The sequence below is a fragment of the Erinaceus europaeus genome, chromosome 16, assembly GCF_950295315.1.
Source record: "Erinaceus europaeus chromosome 16, mEriEur2.1, whole genome shotgun sequence".
Classification (NCBI taxonomy): domain Eukaryota; kingdom Metazoa; phylum Chordata; class Mammalia; order Eulipotyphla; family Erinaceidae; genus Erinaceus; species Erinaceus europaeus.
This window is the reverse complement of record NC_080177.1, coordinates 43692035-43711475: the sequence shown is the minus strand read 5'-3', so window position 1 is coordinate 43711475 and position 19441 is coordinate 43692035. Positions and strand designations below refer to the sequence as shown.

Sequence of the window (19441 nt, the reverse complement as noted above, 5' to 3'; positions counted from 1 at the left end):
GGGTTGTCATTCCACACCTGAAGTCTCTGGACACAGTCTGAGCTGAAGCATGTTGAGATGGCATTCATTGCATTGATTAGGTTGCGATCAGCAGATGCAATCTTATTTGATATGGATTGGGAGAGGCATGCGGGAAAGTGGGCCCTATCCTAAGGTTCCAGGACTGGGGGAAATATAGGCTCTATAGTGGAGATGTGAGGTTCCTGCTGTCTTAGGGTTCAAAAAGACAATGGATAGTTAACGTTATCTTCACATTATTTGGTAATTGGGTTAACTTTGAAAAGTCCTTTTGTTAGGGTTTGCTGTACAGTACCCAGTATCTTGTATATAGTTGTGCCACTGGTTACTTCTGATCTACTTGGTCTAGGCTTTTGAGAGAGTCCGCAAATCAAATACACAGCCTATATATTTAAAAGACTCAGTCTTTGTTTTAAAAACTTTGAGACATACAATTCATTTTCCCCCTCTCATATTAATTAAATAGTGATTTATATGACTACTCTTTACTGTACATAAACACCATTTCCACCACCAAAAGACTGTGTCCCATCCCACCCACCCACCCCGACTCCCACTGGCCCAGGAAGCTGCATGTCTACCCCTCACCACAGGGTTTTTACTTTAGTGCCCTACTTTCAATTTAGTCAAATCCTGCTTTTAGTTTCCCTTTCAGATCTTCTTTCTCAGCTTCTGTTGATGAGTGGGAACATCCCATACTCATCTTTATCATTCTGACTTAGCTCACTTAACATAATTCCTTCTGCTCTGTCCAAGATGGGTCAGAGAAGGTAGGTTCATTGTTCTTGATAGCTGCATAGTATTCCATTGTGTATATATACCACAGCTTTCTCAGCCACTCATCTGTTGTTGGGCACCTGGGTTGCTTCCAGGTTTTAGCTATTATCAATTGTGCTGCTATGAACATAGGAGTACACAGCTCTTTTTGGCTGGTTGTTATGGAGTCCTTGGGGTATAACCCCAGGAGAGGAATTACTGGATCATATGGAAAGTCCATGTCTAGCCTTGTGAGAGTTCTCCAGACTGCTCTCCACAGAGGCTGGATCAATTTACATTCCCACCAGTAATGCAAAAGGGTTCCTCTGTCCCCACAGCCTCTCCAGCATTTGTTGCTGCTGTCCTTTTTGATGTATGCCATTCTTACAGGAGTGAGGTGGTATCTCAATGTTGTCTTAATTTGCATTTCTCTGGCAATCAGTGACCTGGAGCAGTTTTTCATATGTTTGTTAGTCTTTTGGATCTCCTCTGAGGTGAATGTTTTGTTCATATCCTCTGCCCATTTTTGGATGGGGTCATTTGCTTTTTTGATGCTAAGGTTGCTGAGATCTTTATATATTTTGGTGATTAGTTTCTTGTTGATGTATGGCATGTGAAGATCTTCTCCCATTCTGTGAGGGGTCTCTTTGTTTGTTTAATAGTTTCTTTGGATGTGCTTAAGCTTTTCAATTTGATATAGTCCCATTGGTTTGTTTTTGCTTTAGTCTTCCTTGCAATTGGGTTTATTTCATCAAAGATGCCTTGAGGTGTAGGTGGGAAAGTACTTTACCAATGTTCTCCTCTAAGTATTTGATTGTTTCTGATCTAACATCCAAGTCTTTGATCCATTTGGAGTTGACTTTTGTTTCTGGTGAGATAAAGCGGTTCAATTTCATTCTTCTGCATGTTACAACCCAGTTTTCCCAGCACCATTTATTGAAGAGAGCCTCCTTCTTCCATGTAATGCTTTGGGCAGCCTTATCAAAGATTAGATGTCCATAGGTGTGTGGATTTATTACTGGGCTTTCAATTCTGTTCCACTAGTCTGTGTGCCTATTTTTGTTCCAGTACCATGCTGTTTTGATGATAATGGCTTTATAATATAGTTTGAGATCTGGGGGTATGATGCCTCCATTTCTGTTTCTTTTCCTCAAGATGGTTTTGGCAATTCTAGGTGTTTTCAGGTTCCAGATAAATGATTGTAGTGTTTGTTCTATTCTCTTAAAGAAGCTTGGTGGAACTTTGATGGGTATTGCATTAAATTCTGGGGAGAATATTCATTTTGATGATATTTATTCTTCCAATCCATGAGCATGGCATGTCTTTCCATTTCTTGGTATCAGTTTCTATTTCCTTGAGTAGCAACTCATAGTTTTCAGTATACAAGTCTTTCACTTCTTTGGTCAACTTTATTCCTAGGTATTTGATTGATTTTGCTGAAACAGAAAATGGGAGTGATTTCTGGATGTCTTCTTCTTCAGATTTAGTGTTTGCATAAAGAAATGCCACTTATTGTTGTACACTGATTTTGTAGCCTTAGACCTTGCTATATTACCTAATAATTTCCAGTAGTTTTCTGCTGGATTCTTTAGGTTTTTCTATGTATATTATCATATCGTCTATAAATAGTGAGAGCTTGACTTCTTCCCTTCCAATCTGTATTCCTTTGATTTCTTTCTCTTTCCTGATTGCTATGGCAAGTACTTCCAATACTATGTTGAAGAGTAATGGTGACAGTGGACAGCCCTGTCTAGTCCCTGATCTGAGGAGGAATGCTTTCAGCTTCTGTCCATTGAATATGATGTTGGCTGTAGGTTTGGTATATATAGATTCCACTATCTTGAGGAATTTCCCATCTATTCCCATTTTTGTAGAGTTTTGAGTATGAATGGGTGTTGGATTTTGTCAAAGGCTTTCTCTGCATCTATTGAGATAATCATGTGGTTTTTGGCTTTGCTTTTATTGATGTGGTGAATGACATTGATTGACTTATGGATGTTGAAGCAGCCTTGCATTCCTGGGATGAATCCCACTTGGTTGTGATGAACAATCTCTTTGATGTGCTGCTGTATCTGATTGGCCAAGATCTTATTTAATATTTTGGCATCTATGATCATCAGAGATATTGGTCTGTAGTTTTCCTTTTTGTTGTGTCCCTATCTGCTTCTGGTATCAGGGTGATGTTGGCTTCATAGAAGGTAGAAGGGAGTATTCATTTTTCTTCAATCTTATGGAAAACCTTAAGAAGTATGGGTACTAACTGTTTCCTGAAAGTTTTATAGAATTTATTTGTGAAGCCGTCTAGTCCAGGACTTTTGTTGTTGGGGAGATTCTTAATAATGGTTTCAATTTCTTTGTCTGTGATTGGTGCATTTAGGTTTTGTAGTTCTTCTTGGTTCAGTTTTGGAAGTGCATATGTTTCTAGGAATTGTTCCATTTCTTCCAGATTCTCTAGGTTGGTGGAGTATAGTTCTTCATAGAAGTTTCGCATGATTTTCTGGATTTCTGTGGTGTCAGTTGTGATATCTCCTACATCGTTTACAATTCTGTTAATTTGAGTCTTCTCTCTTTTTTGTTTGGTGAGTCTGGCTAGGGGGTTGTCAATTTTGTTTAATCTTTCAAAGAACCAACATTTGGCTTCATTGATCTTTTGTATGGTTCTTTTATTTTCAATGATGTTTATTTCTGCTCTAACTTTAGTGATTTCTGTCCTTCTGGTTGCTTTAAGGTTCCTTTGTTCCTCTTCCTCTAAGTCCTTGAGATGTGCAGTAAGGTCGTTCATTTGAGCTTTTTCTTGTTGTTTGTTATGTGATTGATTGTATGGCTATAAGTTTCCCTCTCAATACTGCTTTAACTGTGTCCCAAATATTTTGAAAGGTTGTGTCTTCATTTTAATTTGTTTCCAGGAACATTTGAATTTCTTGCCTGAGTGACTCTCTGACCCAGTGGTTCTTAAGGAATATGTTGTTTAGTTTCCAAATTCTGTGACTTTTAATAATTTTCTGTTTGTTGTTAAATGCTATTTTTACTCCACTATGGTCTGAGAAGATACTTGGGATGATTTTAATGTTCTTGAATTTATTTGATGCTGTTTTTGTGGCCTAACATATGGTCTATCCTTCAGTATGTGTTATGTGGATTTGAAAACAATGTGTATTCAAGTTTTGGGGGGTGAAGGACTCTGAAAATGTCCAAGAAGTCTAGTCTGTCAATCTCTTCATTTAATTATCTTGTATCTTTGTTGATTCTGTGCTTTGTTGATCTAAGTGTGAGAGTGGGGTGTTAAAGTCTCCCACTATTATTGTATTACTACTGATGTATTTTTGAAGTTCTTTCAGTAGGTGCTTGATATATTTAGATGGTCCCTCATTGGGTGCATAGATGTTAATAATTGTTAAGTCTTCTTGATCCTCTAATCATTATGTAATGACCTTGCCTATCTTTTATTACTTCATTTAATTTAAAATCTGTTGTGTCTGAGATGAGAATGGCTGTTCCTGCCTTTTTTTGTGATCCGTTAGCCTGTATGATAGTTTTCCTTCCTTTCACTTTAAGTCTGTGTTTATCTTGTTGTGTCAGATGGGATTCTTGCAAGTAGCATATGGTTGGGCCATGTTTTCTGATCCACCCCCCCACTTTGTGCCTTTTGATGGGTGAGTTTAAGCCATTGACATTTATTGATATTATGGATTTAATGTATTATAATGCCATTGTTCAATAAATTTTTATTTGCTCTGATTGCAAGAGGTCTTTTAGAACTTATTTCAGGGCCAGTTTGGTGATGGTTGCCTCCTTTAACTGTTGTTTTTCTAAGAAGGTTTTGATCCCTCCATCTAGTTTGAATGAAAGTCTAGCAGGATATATTATCCTTTATTGAAACCCTTTTTCATTCAGGGCTCGATAAATATCTTGCCATTCTCTTCTGGCTTTTAGAGTTTGAATGGAGAAGTCTGCTGATAGTCATATGGGTTTTCCCCTGTATGTGACTTTTTGTTTTTCTCTTGCAGCCTTTAAGATCCTTTCTTTATCCTTACTTCTTCTCATTGTGACTATGATGTGTCTTGGTGTCTTCAGGTCTGGGTTGATTCTGTTTGGAACTCTCTGGGCCTCTTGAATCTTAATGTCCTTTCTATTGTTCAGGTTGGGGAAGTTTTCTTCTATAATTTCCTCTAGAATATTTCTTTCCCCTTCCTCTCTTTCGTCCTCTGGCAGACCAATTATACGAATGTTACTTCTTTTGAGATCATTCCATATGTCTCTGTTGTTGTTTTCAGTGTCTCTCAATCTCTTTTTGAGCTCTTTCTCCTCTTTCTTAGTTTTCTCTAGCTCATCCTCTATCTGACTAATTCTGTTTTTTTGCTTCTGTTAGTCTGCTTTTTCTTCCATCAGCTTCTTTCCTCAGTTCAGCTATTTCAGCTTTCAGTTCTCTAAATTGTCTCAAGATAATCAGTATTTTCCTTGGGGATCTCAACTGTTGTTTCCCTAATACTGCCATTCCTTTCCTCCAATATTTTCATTTCTGTGATTAATAAGTTTATTATTGCTTGCATACTTTTCTTATCTATGGTTACTTCTGGCTGATTTTTAGTTTCTTCTGGGCTCTTGTCTTCATTCATTGGAGTAGCAGTTTTATTTGTTTTTGATCTACCCATGTTTTTGATTTATGTGTTTCCTTTTTTTTTTATACTCTGTTGTTCCTCAGTTGTTGTGTCTTGAGTACAAGCAACACTGTACTAAATACCTTTATGACAAATGTAATCACCAACCTGCAAAATTACAATAGCAACAGAAGCAAGGATTGAAGCATTTTAATTACTACTAGTTAATCAAACAATGTCTCCAGTCCATGCAAAAATGGCAACCAAATACAAGTGTAGAAGAAAGAGAAAGGAAAAAAGGGATAGCAAGAACAGACAATTATGCAAATCTACTATCCACTGTATTTTCTAGGGGTAGCATGAGGAGAAATGGAAGCAGAGCAGAAATACACACATAGAGAGTCCACTCTGAATCAGATTTCTACCCCAAAATAATTCACAAATGAATATCACTGAATTCAGAAAGCCAAAGAAGAAGAAAGGAAGAAAGGAAGACAAGAGAAAAAAAGAGAAAAAAGAGAGAGAAAAGAAAAAAGATAAGAAAAAGAGCTGTAATAAAAGAGCAGTGAAAGGAAAGTTTTTTAATTGATTAATTTATTTTTTATTTTATTTAGTTTTTAATTAGCTAGGAAGAGGGAGGAGAGAGTGGGTAGAGGAGGTAGTAGTAGCAAAACAAGTTTCTCTCACAATGGATAAGACACCCAGTCCCCTAGCAATGACAGATACCCTAAGAGTTAATTCTGATCAACCTAAAGGAGTGGGGGAAAGAGATACACCTTTATATAATATTAATAATAAAATAGAGCAGGGTGAAAAACCTGTCCCAGATTGCCTCAAGCCTCCTGAGCAGAGGCACCTGATTGTTAAGAAAGTAAAACAAACAAACAACAACAAAAACAAAAAAAGAAACACCTCAGGAATAGACAAGAATAGCAAGAATAGACAGTTGTGCAAATCTACTATCTACTATATATTCTAGGGGTAGCTAGAGGAGAAAGGGAAGTAGAGCAGAGATACACACAGAGAGAGTCCACTAAGAGTCATATTTCTTCCCCAAAATAATTTCCAAATGTGTATCAGTGAATTCAGAAAGCTGAAGGAGGAAGAAAGGATGACAAGAATGAGAAAAATAAGAAAAAAGAGAGATAAAAGAAAAAGATAAGAAAGAGAACAGTAATAAAAGAGTAGTGAAAGGAAAGAATTTTTATTTATTCATTATTTACCTAGCTAAGTGGGGGGGAGGGGAAGAGTGGGTGGGGTGGTATGAAGAGTGAAACAAGTTACTTTAGCAGTGGATAAGACACTCAGTTCCCTAGCAATGGAAAATACACTAAGAGTTAATTCTGGTCAACCTGAATGAGAGGGGAAAAGGGTTACGGGTTTATCTAGTATTAATAATAAAATAGAACAGAGTATAAAACCTGTCCTGTCTTCAGCTTGGATGGCTCCAGATTGCCTCAGGCCCCCTGAGCAGAGGCAGCTGATTGTTGAGAAAATAAAAATAAATAAATAAATAAAACCTCTGGTGGTCTTTCCCTGTCTGAGTAAGGCTCTGCTTGGTGGAATATTTGTAGCTGGACTTGGCCACTTAGAAAGAAAAAAGGCCAAGGGTTTCAGAAAGGAATAGAATTAGAATGAATGACACCCCTGTTGGGACAAGAATCTTGGTAAATAAAGAAGCTCAGTAGGGAGCTAGGAGCTAGGAGGAGATCTCTGGCCCCCAGGGACTGGTTATGGGGGGGGAGGGGAGAGGGCATGCACTTCTGGAATAATAATTAAAAATTTTTTTTTCCTTTCTTTTTACTCTATTTTCTAACCCAAATTGAGTTATAGTCACCTCCTTGGTGTCACCGCTAGGACCCCTTATTGACTGTCCTGCTAAAGGCAAAAAATCCTACCGTTTCCAGTAGATGTGGTCGGAGCTGAAGCCACTAGCAGCGTCTCAGTCCGCCATCTTCCAGAATCTCCCCAATATTTAAATTTTGAAAGAAGTCCTCAGGAAAAAAATTTAAGTCATATTTAGCAATTAGAATTAAGCCAGCAATGGACCAAATTGAATAAATAAAATAATTAACAATCAGCATAATTATATTTATTAAAGTTGTTTTTATATCAGTGCTTCTGGAGTTATCTATAGGAAAAGGACCATATTTTTATTATTTAAAATATATATATTTATTTGCCTCCAGGGTTATCGCTGGGGTTTGGTGACAGTACTACAAATCCACTGCTCCTGGTGGCCCTTGTAATTCTTTTTTTTTTTAATAAAGTGTAAGCATTGACAAGACCGTATGATAAGAGGGGTACAATTCCATATAATTCCCACCACTAGAACTGTGTACTCCATCCCCTCCCTTGAAAGCTTTCCTATTCCTTGTCCCTCTGGGAGTATAGACCCAGAATCATTATGGGGTGCAGAAGATGGGAGGTCTGGCTTCTGTAATTGCTTCCTCGCTGAACATAGGCATTGACAGGTGGATTCATACTCCCACCCTGTCTCTCTCTTTCCTTAGTGTGGCAGGGACCTGGGGAGGTGGGGTTCTAGGACACCTTGGTAGAGTTATCTGCGCAGGGAAGTACAGTTGTCATCATGGTAACATCTGGAACCTGGTGGCTTAAAAAAGAATTAACATATAAAGTCGAACAAATTGTTGACTTATCATGATCCTGAAGGCAAGAATATTGCAGGTGAAGATTTGGGGGTCTCCATTTTAGAAAAATCTAGTAGGTCTATTTTAAGTATATTCCAAGGGGCTCAGGACCTTACTAGTTTTTGTCTGAGCTTGACATCTAACATGCAGGTGACCTAAATTATTGTCTGGGGACAGGGAGAAGAACCATATTTTTAAAAACCTTTACTCTGCTGAGTATTGTATTTAAAAAACAAAACAAACAAAAAACCAGAAAATCATATCAGCAGCTGTTTCATGCAGTTTCAAGTTTCTCGTAACATTTCTGAATGTTTATTCTCATTTCTCTGTCTACCAGTAACATTTTACAAGAAGGTGGTCTGCTGACTACACTTTGAACAGCATTCTTTTATTGGGTTTTATTCATTCTGCATCTACAGCCTTCTAAAGTTATGCTTATATCTGAATTATCACCACTTTCTAGTTACCAGAGTTTGACTGTGAAATTGGATTTGTTTTTGGCCTGATGACTCAATTTAGTTAACCATCACTTTTGTGTTAGCTGAGCATAATGACCATCTGTGTTCCTAACCACATAGAAAAGAAGCAGTACCGGGAATCTTACATCAGCGACAACCTGGACCTTGACATGGACCAACTAGAGAAGCGGTCTCGGGCTAGTGGGAGCAGTGCAGGCAGTATGAAGCACAAGCGCCTGTCGCGTCACTCCACAGCCAGCCACAGCAGTTCCCACACCTCAGGCATTGAAGCTGACACTAAACCCCGGGATGCTGGACCAGAGGATAGCTATTCTGGCAGTGCCATCCACCGCAAGCTGAAAACCTGCAACTCCATGACCAGTCATGGCAGTTCCCACACCTCAGGAGTGGAGAGTGGCGGCAAGGACAGGTTGGAAGAGGATTCACAAGATGATGGTAACCTGTCCCTAGATCCTTTGGGTTAACAGCACTGACCTGTGGTCACTAGCTCTCTTCTTTTTATCTCCTGCTTGTTTTTCAAGAATTGAGCCTATAAAGTCATTGAAAAGCAGCTAGAACATAGTGATAGGAAAAGATGTGTTTATTTTTCTGTCTCAAATTAGCATTCAAGTTTGACAGGAAAAAATGTCTCTATTAAGAAAACTGAAGATGTGATTTTTGTTATGAAAGAATTCTAATGGATATTGAGTCACTTAATATGTTACCCAGAAATCATAAATGGGTAGCTTCTTGGATTACTCGTTCTGTGTCAGAAATCTAATTGGCATTAGTTAAATGGAAAATCAGTTTCAGTTGGCCCTTTTCATTATCAGGTAGTGTAACTCTCCCTCCCTTCCCTCCTTTGTTTCTTCCTTCCTTTCTTGGTTTCTGTTTATTTTATCATTTTGTTGGGGTATGGTTAGTGGTTGTTGACCTCTGTACAGCTTCTCATTTCACCGTAAAGGTGACAGCAGAACACTTACCCTCAACTTAGGTCCTTTTCCATCACCCTGCACCTGGACGCTAAGGCCCTCTTCACCTTCTCCCTTTCTCTTTCCTCAGAATCTTTTGCTTTGGTACAATATACCCCACCCAGTCCAACTTTCTCTTTGTGTTAGCTCTTCTTTACTAAAGAGTAAATAATAATTGACAAACTTTGGCTTTAGAGAGCACAGCAGTCCTGGTTAGGAGGTGGGATATGGGGCATCCAGTTAATAAATGTCTCTAGCTTTATATTGTAGAATGTCATCAGTAAAATTAATTTTAAATATCAGTAATTATCCAATACCTATCAAAATGTATCTATGATGATTTCCCCTCATGCTTCTAAATGTCTTCCTTTCATTTTTTTCAGAAATAGAGATGTTGGTTGATGACCCCAGGGACCTGGAGCAGTTGAATGAAGAGTGTCTGGAAGTCAGCCCAGACATGTGCATCTATATCACAGAGGACATGCTAATATCTCGGAAATTGAATGGACACTCTGGTGAGCTCTTATTCTTCCCCTTAGGTAGTAGACTGTCCTGGTCTGAGAAACAGTGCTTCAAAAAAATAGAAAGATGGGGTGGGTGCTCAAGATCAGAGTAGGAGTGGAATAAGAGCCTTTTTCTGAGTCAGTGTCAAGAACTTCAGGACAGAATGCTTTTTGTGGGAGAAAGAAAACAAACAGAATTGGGAATAGCCACTTTCTCCCTCATGTTTTGGACAAAGTTGACTAGTGGGGTTTTTCTTTCTTTTTAAAATGGTAATCAGAGGCATATAATGTATTTGGGAGGGGCCTCTGAGACCCATCAGATTGGCTCTTTCCTTTGTACAAATTAAGAAAGGAAGGAAGGAAGGAAGGAAGGAAGGAAGGAAGGAAGGAAGGAAGGAAGGAAGGAAGGAAGGGAGGAAATCTGTAGATTACAGAGAGGACAAATGCTCCTAGAAATAAATCTCAAGTCTCTGGCTACATTTTGTTTTTTCCTTCCCCCTCACTGTTTCATAGTAGGTATATATGAAGGAATTTCCAGAAGGGTTAAGATGAATGGACATCCTTAAATTCCATATTTTATTGATTCTTCCAGAAAATATGTAGGTGTTGTATTTTCTCCCAAAGGTGTTATCTTTAAAATTTTTTTTAAAAGTATGCATTTGCCTTTTATTACAAAATTCTATTGGTTAGATATCCCTTTCAGCTCTATTTTGTAAGAGGAGGAGACTTAGACACAAGGAGGCTAGATAGCTGGCTGGGTAACATAACTGGTTACTTGTCTGGGTATAGTTCAAATACAGATCTATGTGACTTCAGATGCAGGAGTGCCACACTTACCAACTGCTCATTTAAATCAAGTGGAACCAAACCTAAAAGATTGCCACACTGTGCAAATGGGGTGAAAGTCAAAGATAGTGTTAAGTGGAAAATAAGGTGAAGAAAGCCTTTAAGAAATACAATAAAGAAACCACTTTATACTTATACTTTATTTTACTAAAATTCATCATGAATTATGAGTAAATTTTTTAAAATAAATCTAGTTTCTAAACTCCATTTCCTACTCTGACCTCACTACCCTTATTTATTATAAGAGAAGAGAGAGAATACTGAAGAGTCACAGTGAAATTTTTTAGCACTGGTATTTGATCTTTCATTCTTGATAGCAATACATTCCAGCTATGTGGCAAGGGTATGAATAATTTTAAAATCTTTCTTTTTCTCTGCATTTTACTTTAGGGTTGATTGTAAAAGAAATTGGCTCCTCTACCTCGAGTTCCTCAGAAACAGTTGTTAAACTTCGTGGCCAGAGTACTGATTCTCTTCCACAGGTATGCATAGAATTAAAAAAAATTAAATCAGAAACAAATTATTTTTTTAATATTTTTTATATTTATTCCCTTTTGTTGCCCTTGATGTTTCATTGTTCTAGAAATTATTGTTGTTATTAATGTCATCGTTGTTGGATAGGACAGAGAAATGGAGAGAAGAGGGGAAAACAGAGGGGGAGAGAAAGACACCTGCAGACCTGCTTCACCGACTGTGAGGCGACTCCCCTGTAGGTGGGGAGCCCCGAGGCTTGAACCGGGATGCTTAACTGCCATGTGCGCTTAACCTGTTGCACAACCGCCCAACTCCCTTGAAATTATTTTTAAAATGCAATTAGGACCTTATATTTAGATAAATGAGCAAAATTTTAAAAATCCTAAGGAGATTATTCTTATATATGTACAAACTATTCTGAATATATTTCCATTTTATTTGCTAGTTCCATTTATCTTTTGGAGTTGAATATTGTTTGAATGAATTATGTGCTTTGTTTCACACTTTATATAAGTAGGAAGCCTCTGTTCTTCATTTTTCATGTTAAGTGTGTATATATGTTGATTGATCTCAACAGCTGTGAGAGTAATTTTTTTTTTTAGTTGTATTATGGGAAGAATTTTTCTACACTGATTATTTCACTCAGATTGAATATTCCAAATATACAAAGTAGAACATTTGATAATTGTTAGACTATAAAAATGTCAGATGATAAAGATAAATTAAAGTACTCTTGAAAATCCTGGTTGCAGTATTTATATATAGTCTACAGCTGATAATCAACACTATTTTCTCATCTATAGGTCTCTCTTTGTCTCCTGTCTTCTGGTATCTTCATTGCTACATTTTTCTCTTCTATTTCCCTTTTTTGTCATTTGCCCTTTTTTTTTCCCACTAAGTAACCATACTGCATACATGTTTCACTAAATATTTTTCTGAAAAATCCAATGAGTAACTCAATAGCAGTGTATGTAGCATGAAGATAAAGAGTATGGATTCCAGGGTCAAATGACTGGATCTGTGCCTCTGCTCTGCCATGCAGTGTGTGCTCTTACTGTCCACAAAGATTTATAAGACATAGCTAAGAATCAGATTATACACCTGAAAAGTAGAGAGAACACTGTGTGCCTGTGTCAAATATTTGAGATGGTGACCTAATAAATTCTACAAGTAAAATCCTTTGGTGCCAGGGAAGATGGGATGTGTGAAAGGGATGCCACCTTCAGGTGTGACACTGATGAGGAAATAAGTGTTGCTAGTCTCAGAGCCTGCTCTTCCCTCCTTGCACTTTTGCCTCTAGCAAAAGTGCTTATTCCAACAAGAATATTCTTTTGTGGTGTTCAACTGCAAAAGTTTGAGAAGTGATGCCTCATTTCCTCAAATAACCCATTAAGAATCTCCCATTCATGTAATTATTTGAACCATATTTTAAGCTATTTATGTTTTCAGCCAATACCACCTGTTGGGATAATGGGTTCCAAAAGTCTGCTACGTGCTGTGTGAAGCATTTGGCAGAACATGACCTCTTGCAGTGTTCAGAAGCAGCCTCTTAATCTTGGGGCTTACCTCCTACCCTTTCCTGCACCAAAAACATTTCATATTATCTTTCTGCCCAAGAATTCTGACTTTTTAAAAACTAGTTCTTTAAGCTGTGTTTTTTGAATTGGTTTGTTTTCCCATTTCTTATTAAGATCATAATAGATCTCAGCATGAGAGTGTTTGTAATGCTGAGTTGCTAGTTGCTATATTCTTGTGAAAAAACAAATAGTATTTTTGTCTACACAGTCATAATTTAATATATTTGTTTGAGAGCTAGCAACATAGCTCACTTGGAAAGTGTTGTGCTCTGCCATGTGAGAGACCCAGGTTAGAGCTTGACCCTGGAGGTGCTGTGTAGTGCCTCTCTCTCTCTCCCTCTGCCTCTCCCTCGCCCTCGTCCTCTCTCTCTCTGTCCCCCCCCCCCCTCCATCTCCATCTGTATCTTATTCCTCTCTGTCTTCCTATATGAAAAATCCTGGAATGGTGAAGCCTCACAGATGACCAAAAAGAGATATATGATTGATTACTGAGATCACTTGAATTCTTGTTTCATTTACTTATAAGATGTAGAGAATAGCATCTGCCTTATCAGACTGATAGCAAGATTAAATAAGTTAAATTATGCAGAGTCATTATCTCAGGACCTGGTATATAGTCAGGGCTCAGTAAATGTTAGCTATAATTATTACTGGTGATGTTGATATTGATATTTTTCCTCATTGGCCTCAGGGCCCCAGGAACCACAAATTAGAAACCATAACATCTATTGTAAGGACTCCTTTTTCATTAATGATTAACATTGATTTACAAAATTATGAGCTAATGGGTATAATTCTGCACCATTCCCACCACCAGAATTCTGAATCCCCAGTCTCTCCATTGTAAGCTACAGCAGTTCTCTTAAGATTGCAGATATGAATCGATAATTATTTCTACAACTGTCTGTCTATATTTGTATTTATCTGTCTATATATATGTATATATGTATATATATATTTTTCCCCCAATATGGTCCCATATTCTCTTCCTTTCCAAAACATACATACCCCTATTACTACATCCAAATGCCCCCCTCCCCCTTTTACCTCTTCTCTTTCTGGTTCCTGATGGAGCTAGAGTTCAGAGCTCTCTGGTTACCTTCCCCCTATCATTTCTCCCCCACTGGGAGTATGGATCAAAATTATTTTGGGGGTGCAGAAGGTGGGAGTTCTGGCTTCTGTAATTCTTCTCTACTGGACATGGGTGTTGGCAGTTCAATCCATAGCCCCAGTCTATTTTTATATTTTTCCTAGTGGGGTAGCGCTCTGGAAAGGTGAGGTTCCTGAGGCATATTGATAAGGCCCTCTGCCCAAGGATCTCAGAATGGAGCCATAGTAGCCATACTAACTTGGTGGCTGAAGGGCAGTAAGATATAAAGCAAGATAAAGTATTTAATAAACAGGAACTTAAAAGTGGGAATAAAGGGAATTGGGCAGTAGTGCAGTGGGTTAAGTACACGTGGCGTGAAGCACAAGGACTGGTGTAAGGATTTTGGTTCGAGCCCCGGGCTCCCCACCTGCAGGGCAGCCACTTCACAAGCAGTGAAGCAGGTCTGCAGGTGTCTATCTTTCTCTCCCCCTCTCTGCCTTCCCCTCCTCTCTCATTTCTCTCTGTCCTATTTAACAATGATGACATCAATAACAACAATAATAACTACAACAACAATAAAAAAAACAAGGGTAACAAAAGGGAAAATAAGTAAATAAATATAAAAAATTATAAAAAATTTAAAAGTAGGAATAAAGCAAATGAAAATGGGAATATTAGGGTGGAAAGAAGTTAGGAAGTCTATTTTAAGTATATTCCATGTGGACATGACTGCAGTAATTTTTTCTTGAGCTTGATAGCTAACATCCAGGTGACCTAAAAATATTATCTGATAAAATGTTTTCAGAGTTGAGAATAGAGCTAGAAAGTTGTATTAGGACAGAGAGTACCTCCCAAACTTAAAGAAAATATATAAATACAATTAATTCTTACCCCATCAATCTGACCCAAGGCCCATATATATTCACATTTAGCACAAAAGCCTATGTAACCTCTGAATTTCAAGCTCACAGTTCAAGGTCATAGTTGGGAACATTCTAGGCTGCACTCATTTCAGTGCATGATAGGATGACCCAGCCTCCCTTTGGAGAGTGAGACATTCCCTATCATTGCTATTTTATAATAAGGGCAAGGTTCTGGAGAGGCCCACAAAAGACCTCATGATGAAGTTCTTGATGGAAGTGACCAGTGATGGTGGAGAGAAGAATCTGTGAGAAGTCTAAGCCCATCATATCTGTGTGGGAATCCAAGGATTCCTAACCAGGACCTCAGTTGATGTAATGGTCTGGTACTGACTATCATTAAGTTAGCCAGTCTCTTGCCCTTATCTAGTTTCTATAGTCCTTTCTTTATCTGATGAGCTTGGACTTTCTCCCAATTATTAAAGTGTTCCATTTGTTACATCCAACCTGGTATTAGGTTTATGGGGTCTGGCCTCAAGTCAGGGAAGAAATATATCGAAGATTTTAGTAGGGTCTTGGTTACCCTAAAATTTTACTGTGTTTACTTGTTCTAATAAAGGTTTTCATAGGGACAATAATTGTCCCTTAGTTGGTATATATATTTTTGCCAAGGATGTCTTTTGGCCAATTGTATACAGTGTTTCTTCTAAAGATTATCAGGTTGTGGCAGTAATAATATTTTATGATTTTGCAGTCTCTCTCTTTATAGGGAAAATATTGCTAAACTCTCACTTATGTCTGAACTCTTAAAGCTGAGTCACCCTTCCCTTACTTTTCAGACTATCTGTCGAAAACCAAAGACCTCCACTGATCGACATAGCTTAAGCCTTGATGACATCAGACTTTACCAGAAAGACTTCTTGCAAATTGCAGGTCTGTGTCAAGACACTGCCCAGAGTTACACTTTTGGATGTGGCCATGAACTGGGTGAGGAAGGGCTCTACTGTAACAGCTGCTTGGCTCAACAGTGTGTCAACATCCAGGATACTTTTCCAGTCAAAAGAACCAGCAAATACTTTTCTCTGGATCTCACTCATGATGAAGTTCCAGAGTTCGTTGTATAAAATGTGTCTGTATGCAGCTAAATGAGCTGTGAAAGCCATGAGTTGTTTTTTACTTACTACTTGTGCCATATTTTCTTCATCTTAAACATAGAGCTCTTCATAATATTTAAGATGGAAATAAAAGCCTTGGGACAATTGCACTTTAAGTATTATGCAGAGGTAAAAGAAACAGAATGTACAGTCAGACAAGTGCTCAGAACTTCACTGATCCTTTGGAGGGAAAATGTGCTTTACTTATAACAAAGTCTTCAAAATATTAAAACTGTGTTTTCTTCATTGTTTTGTTCTTTAGTCCAGTTATACTTAATATCATGTACTTTGCCATGTGATAGATGTTTTCAGGTTTGTCTGTTTGCTTGTAATTATTTTTATAACTCTCTCATGAAATTCTCACTGTTTGAGGGAGGAGAGAAAAAAAATCTCTCTTTTAAAGGAAAGACCATTACTGAGTGCATAGCCATTGCTGCCTCACTGGGCCTATCCCAAAGTGAATACTAGTGAAGTAGTCACAGTCATGTGGTTTTAAAAAACCAAAGATATGTACATAACTGAAGCACAGCCAAGGGAAGACATGAATTAAGCAATAACCAGAAGATTGTGCATGCTGTGATGCCTTGTGACCCCTTCACGCCTCGTCAGTGCCATAATCTGGTCATCCAAAGGCTCTAGAATCCAGTTTAGTTTTCTTAGCAAAGTGGTGGGTCAGTTATGCTTATGTTAATAGTGCATTTTGTGAACCTTACAAAGTGAGTTTCTCTTAAGTCTATGGAAATGCCTTCGGAAATATTTATACTTTTTTTAATCAAGAGCAAATTATGGTTATACTAGTTTCTGCTTAACCAAAACCACTAACTATATATATCATACACACACATATATATCATACACACACGCGCACGCACAAACACGTGCACACACACACACACACATATATATATGAAGTTATGCATGCTTGAATGTGGTTAATGCTTACTAAGTCTTCAGTTTGGTTTCCATAACTGTCTTGTATACATGGTATTTCTTGTCTAAGATGGAAAATATGTCATTGTACGAACAGTGTCTATAGACAATCAGGTGGTATATGGGAGTTTAAGAATGTCTATTTTCTCCCTTGTCATGATTTTTAATCTTGGTTGGATAGTAAAATAATCTGGGGATCTTGGGGGAAAAAAAGAGTCCCATCTGGGACCAATTCAGTCTTCTGGTGAGACCCAGGTATGATAGTCTTTCCTTGTAGATATCTAATATGCAACAAAGTTTAAAACAGTTATCCTACAGAATAATTTTTTGTTAATTTTGAAGTAAAAATACAGAGTAAATGGCGATGTCAAAGAAAGGGCCACAATTTAAATGGCTAGTACCATTGCTATAATAGAATACATAATGCCAATAAGTCAGAAGTAAACATATTAACCTTTAAATGTACAGTAGCAGTGCTGCTTGCACTTCAGGAGAGAATTTCAGCACAATGTCTTTCTATGAGATGTTTTTAATGATTTCATATTTTACAGCATTTGTTTACCATATTTTGTATACCATTTTTTCTATCTACCAGGTTTTACTAAGAGAACTATATATTGTTTTCTAAAGAATCAGTCCTATTTTTATACAGAAATAAGTTTTCAGGTAACAAAGAAATAGATGTAGGGAACAGCAAGACATGCAGTGTTACCCATGTATGGGAGTCAGTATTATAAACACATGAAGAGTGTGGACAAACCCCCCCTTCAGTGTCTCCATGCAGATGTTATAGGGCAGTATGTACACAATAAGCCTGGTCAGGGTAGTTTAGACTCATACCTTCAAAAGAAAAAAGTTATATAGCAATGGAATTATTTTTGCTTTTATCAAAGTATTTTAAAAGAGCCAAAGTTTCAGATATCAGAATGTATATAAGAGTTATCTCAGCCTCTATATGAGACAATCATCTAATGACTTTGATTTCTAAGCCATTGAATGATCCACTATTTCTTACAGATGCTTCTGTGACAGATGCTAGTGAAGTTAGACTCTCTAAAGATTCCAGATCCTGATGTTGTGCATTTCTTTGTTATCAATTAGTGTTTCCTGAAAACAGCAAGAGGAAAAAAATGTTTAATTGAGTGAGTAGTGCTTTATAGTTTCTTTTCTCCACTTCAACCAGATTCAGGTCTTCAGGGCTTTCGTAGCATTGTTGGTGGTTTTGCACACCTTTCTAATTGGATTTATGAGTAGTGTTGTAGATTTTCAAAAAACAAGCAAATAAACAGTTTTGCTTTTTTATCCATTATTTGCATCATAATTATATATATGTATATGAAAATCCATTTTGAATATCTACATTTTGTATTTGGAAATTGTTTTTTAAAAGGAAAAGTATAAAGCTGTTATTTATTTTGCATTTGTTACTGTCCACTGCTAGTCAGTACACCAGTTTGGTATATATTGCCTCTGCACATCTGCATTTGAACTTGCAACAGTGAGCTTTATATCTACATAAACTGTAAATAATCCTTTCTGTGAAAGGATCATCATCACAGGATGATACCAAAATTGTATAAAATGCATTATTTTGTAATTATTTCTTATAGGCATTTCATGGTAAGAACAGCAGTCAATAAAGTTACTTTTTATTTGCATTTAAAGTGTTATTTTTTTTTCTATTAGAGTTCTCAGTTAAGAGAGGAATGTGTTTTCTCGTGTTTTTCTTTCCTAAGTGAACCAATGTGATAGAATTCTGAAGCAGAGTAACAGGACTCTCATACATACAGTTCTCACCTCCTAAACTAAATGCTAGCGAAATCAGTAAGCTTTTCACTTTAGTAATACCTTTGGGAGGGAAGAGAGAGTTAGCTAGAACTTTATATTATAAATTTAAATATGCTTTTCTTAAGTACACCCAGTCTAGTATGTAGCAGTTGTTGCTCTGGTTGCACATTAGTGTGGTCTGGCGAAATAAAAACAGAATGCCTGAGGCTGAGACCAGATTTTTTTTTTAATTTGGTCCTGGGTGGGTATGATACTATGAAAGATTCTACAAGTGACACTAGGTGTAAAAGGGTTGCATCCCATTGATCCATAGCCCCAAGAAGAATAGCCCAGACCACCTATCTGCAGCTGAGCTAGCACAGTCCATATTTGGTACATGACATTTTATTAGAGATCCAGGTACATGACATTTTATTAGAGATACTGTTTTCCTTTTTCCCAGAGTGGACCAATGTTCAAGTGAGGCACTGAACTCATCATTCTTGAGGCTTGAGTGTTACTTACTATTTGGGTTAATATTGGGATGGGAGTCATATGAATGCAGCAATGTGTTTTAAAATCTACCTGTTACTATTTTACTTACCTTGTCATTTCTCTTATATGAATGGATCCTCGTGGAGGTATAATAAAAACAAATAATTCTACCTAGCCCTTTGATTCTCAAGACGTATACTTTGAGTTAATGAAGGAGCTTGCCCTCTGAAAAGTCCTATTCAGATTCTCTGAACTATTGTAGGTGATAGAGTTATATGCTCTCAAGAGATAAA

At 37.4% G+C, this 19441-nt stretch overlaps 1 protein-coding gene across 7 annotated transcripts in view; it reads left to right on the top strand.

The window, feature by feature from the left end:
* FRMD6 (FERM domain containing 6) overlaps positions 1-18544 on the top strand; it is a 324351-nt gene extending 305807 nt beyond the window's left edge. For all 7 annotated transcript variants that reach the window (XM_060174970.1, XM_060174971.1, XM_060174975.1 and 4 more), the window contains 4 exons: positions 8602-8937; positions 9836-9967; positions 11192-11283; positions 15642-18544. In XM_060174970.1, coding sequence (XP_060030953.1) covers positions 8602-8937; positions 9836-9967; positions 11192-11283; positions 15642-15926 — 845 coding nt within the window. In that variant the 3' untranslated portion in view covers positions 15927-18544. The remainder of the gene's footprint in view (positions 1-8601; positions 8938-9835; positions 9968-11191; positions 11284-15641) is intronic.
* The last annotated feature ends 897 nt before the right edge of the window (positions 18545-19441 follow it).